The sequence below is a fragment of the Coptis chinensis genome, chromosome 9, assembly GCF_015680905.1.
Source record: "Coptis chinensis isolate HL-2020 chromosome 9, ASM1568090v1, whole genome shotgun sequence".
In the NCBI taxonomy this organism is placed as follows: Eukaryota; Viridiplantae; Streptophyta; class Magnoliopsida; order Ranunculales; family Ranunculaceae; genus Coptis; species Coptis chinensis.
The window spans coordinates 71,363,558-71,370,947 of record NC_141464.1 but is presented as its reverse complement, the minus strand read 5'-3'; the positions used below and the strand labels follow the sequence as shown (position 1 = coordinate 71,370,947).

Genomic DNA, 7,390 nt, shown 5'->3' with positions numbered 1-7,390 from the left:
ATGACCATATCGAAATCTCTAAGCTCAAGGAGTTACTGCACAAGAAATTTGCCATCAAGGATCTAGGTATTATGAAGTACTTTCTTGGGATCGAGATTGCTTATTCAAAAATAGGCATATTTCTTAATCAAAGAAAGTATGTGTTAGATCTTTTGAGTGAAGCAGGTAAACTGGGGGTAAAACCATCTGATTCTCCAACTGACAATGGAGCCAAATTGGACAACACCGGTGATCTTCTTACTGACATTGGTCAGTATTAGCGATTAGTTGGTAAACTGATATATTTAACTATTACCTAACCAGATATTTCTTATGTAGTAAGCTTGATTAGTCGTTTTATGCATGCTCCAAGGACTTCACATATGAATGCAGTTTCTAGAATAATGCAGTATCTGAAAGGGTCACCAGGCAGAGGTATTTGGATGCAGAAAAATGGGCATACATCTATTACTGCTTATACATATGCCGATTGGGCAGGATGTCCAGTTGATCGGGGGTCTACTTCTGGTTATTGTACCTTTATGGGAGGTAATTTAGTCACTTGGAAGAGCAAGAAACAGAATGTAGTGGCTCGTTCTAGTGCAAAAGCTAAGTACAGGGCTAGGCTTCCACCACCAGTGAAATCATATGGCTTCGCGCTCTTCTGAAGGATTTGTGTTTTGGTTTGCATCTGTCAACTACACTTTACTGTGATAATCAAGCTGATATATATGCACATTGCTGCAAATCCAGTGTTTCATGAGAGAAATAAGCATATTGAAGTTGACTGTCATTTTGTGCATGAAAAAGTACAGTCTAACATTGTCACTACCTCCTTTGTTCGAAGTGACCAACAGCTTGCAGACATTTTTACCAAGGGACTTCCAAGTTCCAAGTTCCTTGATATTCTCTCCAAGTTGGGCTCGCTGGATATCTTCGCACGAACTTGAAGGGGAATGTGGGAGAAGTCAGAGAAGGCGCGGGCGCGCCCTAGTTGGTTTTGACAAAGGTTCGATAGATTCGTATATTTTCGATAAAGGAAAGTCTCCAATCCTTTTAGAAACAAGAGATACAAGTATGCACTCATCTTATGCTATATATAAACCTCTGTAACACAAACCTAAATCAATTAAGCAATAAACCTTTCTTCTCCCGTGGACGTAGGCTGCCGCATTGGCACCGAACCACTATAATTTCTTGTGTTTTGTCTCTTTGATTGGTTGTTTAATTCTACATAAGTTTGTGCAGCTCGACTCAGAATGCTGCATATGGGGAAAAACCTTACAACCCCGTGAGATCATGGTGTGCTGGAATCCAATACTGTATATCAAAATTTATATTGACAAACCCTCAACACTTTAATGTGTTAAAGCTGACCCGCTTCACAAAGTGATATTAGTACTAAGAAAAATGCTTGAAGTATTACCTTCTGTCGTTGCCTACAAGTGCTTTTGCAAATGAAGAAAATCCTATCTGGGTAGCAAAGTTCGACTTCACAAGAGCTTTGGTTGGTCAGAAGAGGACATTCTTGAGTCAGTGCAGAACAGTCAAGCACCCTACAATAGACTCAAGAAAACGATAATTACCAGAAACGCGACTATTGTGCTAATTGGCTTAGGAAAAAAGTCATCTAAAGAACCTAAATTTTTTTCATTCCCCTGTCATAACTATTATCAATGACTTCTGTGTCGACTACTGAGAAGGGACCTGAAAGCGAACTATTGGTGGGGGGGCGCTGTTAATGTATATTTCTGTGCAAAGAAATACATACAACACTAATCAAATCTCAGGGTAAGGAAGGGGTCATTGCATCTTGAAATGCCCAACAACCTTGGAAACAAGCTAATCAAAGCTATCATATGCAAACTATGGGGGCTCTCCTGCATACTAAACATTGTGGTTGTATTGAAGTGTAGTACTTGCACAAAAAAGTTGTGGTCCATTCTATATTTACGTGAATAAATGACAGTACATCTCATTACGCAGAAATGCAGATCAGGTCTGACATATTATAAACTACTCAAACCTCTAACGCATAGTTACAAAAGTAACTTCACTATCAGGTGAGCCTCTAGGATGCAGTAGTATGCCATCCCCAATCTCCGTCTGCAGCTCTAAATTTATTGAGAACTGTTTCAAACAAACGATTATAATCCTCTCAAGGGCGCACGCACGCATTAGCAGATACTTTACGAAAATGATTTCTTGTTCATTTCCTGTAAAACTCCTGATATTGATGATTTTGAGATTGTCAACTAGGCACTCGGAGTTCTGCGTTTCAAGTGATTCCTTCGTATCAAACAAGTGCTGTCAACAATAACATAAGTGTTAATAAGGGAAACAAACGATGCAAGTGGTCTTAATTTCAGATCATTTGTTATATTAACACTATGAAATTACTACCAGTGAAAACAAAAGGAACAACAATAGTGCACTCTGAAACTATACCCGACGAGCCGACGAGGACAGAGGTCAATGGAAAGAAGCTCCAAATACGGGGAGCTCTGGAGAAAGCAAGAAACAACGTGAATCTCATTGCTGATATCTGTTGACAACTTCAAATGTTTCAGATTGTAAAATGTAGGGAATCTGCTTAATAAATTTGGAGCTGCCGAAAGAAGCTGCACGTCACAGAGAGAGGACAAACTTACTTCTTGCAATAAGCAATAACCAAATTGTGGGTAAATAATATGAAAATGAAGAATCAATGAAACTATGATACCTTAATGATTGCTGAAGATATCTTTAGAAATTCCACATTAGAAAGCCCTCTAAGTAGGATACCCACACGATGACGACATATACGCTCCTTCCCATTCCAATCAAAGTTTAGGTCAATGAACGCATTCTTTAGTGATGACATATGTTCCAAACAAATATTCTGCACGCGATAGTCTTTGTATTCTAGTGTCAGAAGGCTCAGCGCAGAAACTCTAATTACAAAATCATGTACAACATCATTGAAAGTCAAATAATCCTTTGGGAAACCATCAATAGTCAATCTTGAAGGGAAGTTGAGGAAACGTTAAGGATTGTGAGATCCGTGACCAAGCAGCCTTCTAAATGTACATTCTCAAGTATTGGACAATTAGAAAACAGAGGCAAGCTGTCATCTGAAAATGCAACCGCAGTCAGATGAAGCGTTTTGAGGAATGGTAAATGGATGGAAGATGGAACATTGAGGGTAGAGCAGTTCAAATAAAGTGTCAACGCTGTTAGCGACCTACAAGTAAAAATGAAACTGGGCAACTCAAATGTCTTTGATGCGTAGAATGAAATACTAAGCTCCCGAACATTATGATCAACTGCAGAAAGAATCCATTCATTGACATGGATACTTGTACAATAATATCCACTAAATCTGAGAGAGAACTTCTGTATTCCACAATTTTCACGGCGAAGCAGTACAGAGTTCACAAATTTCATAAATTAGTCTTGGGTGAAAATACTAGGCCGTCAAAATCTAGAGTAGGAACAGAAGTCCACAGGCATCTCCATCTTCTTGAAATAAAACTTGTCCTTATGACATCTTTAATCGGAAGCAAAGATAAAATGTGGTGAAGAACATTGTCAGGAAAATCACTAATGTAATCACAACTCTCAAACTGGTTTCCTGCCGCTTCCATAATTTGCCAATATCTATAAAAGCCAACCTAAGAACGATAAAAGTCAGCTTGGGAAAAAGAGAGATATACATTCCTAATAGGCTAAATACGGTACCATACTAATGTTGACCAAAAATAGCGAGCAAACAAACCCGAAACTCATTTATAGTACACTAGTACCTATCAGAAAATTTTGTGTCACAGTCATGTTTTAAGGCTTGGTATGTGAAGAATGACTTTCAAAAAATATGTGCCAGAATGCGATAAAGTATGTCATGAAAATACACAGGAAAGGGTCTCAACTAACTGAATTATGTCCGAACCTCAGGGTACCAAAAGAGTGATATTAAAGCTCCATCCGAGTCTCCAAAGTTACATGATCATTGATGATCATGGGGAACACTAGTATGCATGAATAAACAATGATGAAAATATTCTCCATTTAAGTTAAAAGATAATTTTACCGAGGCCTCAATTTTTACCAAAGTAAACATGACATAAGGCATGTGAGAATTACGTGAATCCTAATACTCAAGAGAACAAATATAACAAATGAAAACTAAGGGGTTGTTTGTTTTTTTTGAATTCAGCATTCAGAGCCTCTTAAACTTAAGTTTTAAGCATTCAGAGGTTCAAAACTTGTTTGTTTTTTTGAAGTAGTTTAAGCATTCAGTGGTACTTTTAGCATTCAAAGATTTAGCACCAAAATTTCTTCCTCAATCTTTGATTTCTAATACTTGAAACAAGAAAGTCCCTTCTTGCCTTTTCTTAAGAACCCAATCTTAAGAACCCATCTACTTTCCTACCTTGATTTTTATGGCTTCAAAATAAGTTCTTCAAAATTTGATGTTGGCGTCACGGGTTTTTTCATTTTTTTGGGTGAATGATATCCACTTTGTTAAAAATAGAATTACATATATATATTCTGAAAATAAACAAAATATGAAAATAAACTGTTAAAATATATTTGTGAAAGCATATTTTAAATAAATTTATTTATCATTTATTTTTTTCGATAATCCATCTCTTCTCCTCAAATATAATATATATTTTGTTTAACAAGAAATCAAGTTAGTGTTTAAAATAGATAGCATAAGTAAAATTGTCCTAATGATTTATATTCAAATTTCTTGAGCGTGTTATTCTAACATAAAACAAACATGTTTTTTAGAATTCAGCAATCAGCATTTAGCATTCAGAGGATGAGCCATTCAGTATTCATAGGCTCAGAAAAACAAACGACCCCTAAGAAGAAGAAAAAATAAACCTGACTGAACGATATCAAGAGCCGGTTGTTGACTTTCGCAAGATAAACGTTTTGCAATTGCATTCGTGTTTTTATAAGGCTTTGAAATGTTACGGAATTGGATCTATTGTGGGCTGGTTCTTGGGCTATTTATATGGGCCAGGTTATCTGGGCCTTTATACTTTATACTGCAAGTAATTGGGCTGAATTTTCTAAAAAAATCCGCCCCAAGTCTACTTGAATTTTAATTTCGCCAAAAACATGGGCTGACATCATGATATGTAAATTCAAATTTAATTTTACACAGTTTTCTTAATTTGCATACATAAATTTAAATTTGCATTGCTGATGTCAGCCCAGTTTGCCCTTGAGCCGAAAATGTGTCTTGAGCTGAAATAATCTACATAACAAAGAAGGAAAGTGTGGGGCAGGGCCTCCATCGTCTAATCCTATTTTTTGGTCTTAATTATGACGTGGACGAATGTGGGGTTATCTGGTGGTATACTGTTTTAGTAATCTCAAACAGGTCCATAGGATCCTCTCTTTTGTTTTCTTCTCCAAACAAACCCTCTCTTTTATTTTCTTCTCAAAACACAGTCGTCATCCCGATTTGTGTCGTCCGGCACGGGCAAATACTAGTAAGTAAAAAATGATGATGTATGATGTCGTCAGCCCAATTTTTCGTAAATTTATTAAAATCAAGGTGGACTTGAGGTGAAATTATTATTGGGCTTTGTCCTTGCGTTGGACTTGAGGGGAAATTATTATTGGGCTTTGTCATTGCGCTGTAATCACTGTAATTCAACTGCAATGATTTATCTAATGATTTATGAGAGCTGGACAAGAGGTTTCATGTCAACTGGTGTCAAAAAAAAATAATAATAATAAGAAGAAGAAGAAGAAGAAGGATTCTCAGAACATGAATTAAATTAGGTTTTAGTAAAAGATGGAGAAAGTTAATCTTTCAATGCCTCTCTACTGTAACCTTCAAAGTTCTCCTAAATGGGTCCCCATTGAAAAAGTTTAAACCTAAGAGGGGACTCAGGCAAGGAGATCATCTATCACTTTACCTATTCATTTTGGTTATTGAGGCTTTGTCAAGAATGATTGCAAAGGCTGAAAATAATGAAAAGGTTCATGGCATAAATATTAGAAGGGGATCTCCCCCTATCACTCATCTTTTGTATGTTGATGACCTCATTCTTTTCACTAAAGCTACCATGGAGAACAGTGTGCATTTGAAAGATATCTTGAATGATTACTGTGAGGCTTCTAGACAAAAAATTAATTTTGATAAGTCTAGCATTTTTTTTAGTAGAAATGTGAAGTTTAGGAATCAGATTAAGCATAAGAAGTTCTGGGGTATGAAGTTGTTTGCACCTAAGGACAAAGAAAACATAAGAATTTGAATACCTTGTGGATAGAGTTAACAACAAAATAAAATGGTGGAAAACTAAGGTACTCTCTCAGGCAGGGAGAGCAACTCTGATCCAAGGTGTTGCACAAGCAACACCTTTGTATGTCATGGCTGCCTATCTGCTGTCTATGTCAACTTGTGACAAGATAGACAAGGCATGCAGAGATTTCGTTTGGAATGGCTCTTATACTTCAAATAGTGTTCACACCATTGGGTGGGATCACATTTGCAAACCCAAAGGCTCTGGGGGGCTGGGGTTTAGAAAGGCTAGGGACATGAACATAGTTATGCTTTCCAAACTACCATGGAAAGCAGCTACTGATCTGGAATCCCTGTGGACAAAAACCTTTATTTACTAGTATATATGGGAAAAAGTATATTGGGGATGTTGCTAGTCTTCCAGTGAATGTCTCTTACTTCTGGAAAGGAATTCACAAAACTTTCTCTAAAATAAGTAGTCGGCTCATATGGAGTATTGGCAGTGGTTCCACCACATCTGTGTTGAATGATCCTTGGCTTTGCAAGAATGACTTACCCATTACTCTCAAGGAAATGGGAATTGATAACCCATTACTTGAAACTCTGAAGGTGGTTGATCTGTTCTTACCTAATGGAGATGGATGGGATATTGGGAAAGTTGATAGTCTGTTCCACCCCTCCATAAGCCAAATGATACAAGAGGTGGTGGTTAGGCCACAAGGTGCTCACAAAGATGCAATGAAGTGGTATGGTACAAAGAAAGGGGAGCTAATGACTGTCAAGTCAGTTTACATCCATCTAAATAAAGAAAGCTGGACTGGACAGTCATCCAGCTACAATCAGATCACTGTGTCTCATATCTGGTCAGCACAACTCCCTGCTAGTACAAAACTGTTTCTCTGGAAACTTTATTTGAAACTGCTACCTCTGGGACTTCTTCTAAGTCAAAGGAAGATGGTAGGAGAGTTCTCTTGCCCTTTCTGTGAAAGAAATATAGAATCATACCAACATCTATTCTTTGAATGCAATTGGACTAGAGTTGCTTGGTATGATTATGAGATAAACTTGAGAATACAAAGTCTTCAGGGGGATGGCATTAGGGATTGGCTGCATCAGTTTATGACGTGGTGCACAAGTAATGAGGAAGCAATTAAAAGAGCTGGA

At 37.3% G+C, this 7,390-nt stretch overlaps 1 protein-coding gene and 1 long non-coding RNA gene across 2 annotated transcripts; both read right to left on the bottom strand.

The window, feature by feature from the left end:
• Positions 1-1,911: 1,911 nt before the first annotated feature.
• Positions 1,912-2,840, bottom strand: LOC147477808 (uncharacterized). Its single transcript, XR_015208208.1, has 3 exons — positions 2,702-2,840; positions 2,428-2,600; positions 1,912-2,286 (listed from the first exon to the last, which is right to left on the bottom strand). It is a non-coding gene; the product is annotated as an uncharacterized LOC147477808 (long non-coding RNA).
• Positions 2,841-2,848: 8 nt separating this feature from the next.
• Positions 2,849-4,881, bottom strand: LOC147477807 (F-box/LRR-repeat protein 13-like). Its single transcript, XM_086583315.1, is given in 3 exon segments — positions 2,849-3,410; positions 3,413-3,632; positions 4,852-4,881. Coding segments are annotated over 2 exon segments (627 nt in total). The 5' UTR covers positions 3,606-3,632; positions 4,852-4,881; the 3' UTR covers positions 2,849-2,976.
• Between the last annotated feature and the right edge of the window lie 2,509 nt (positions 4,882-7,390).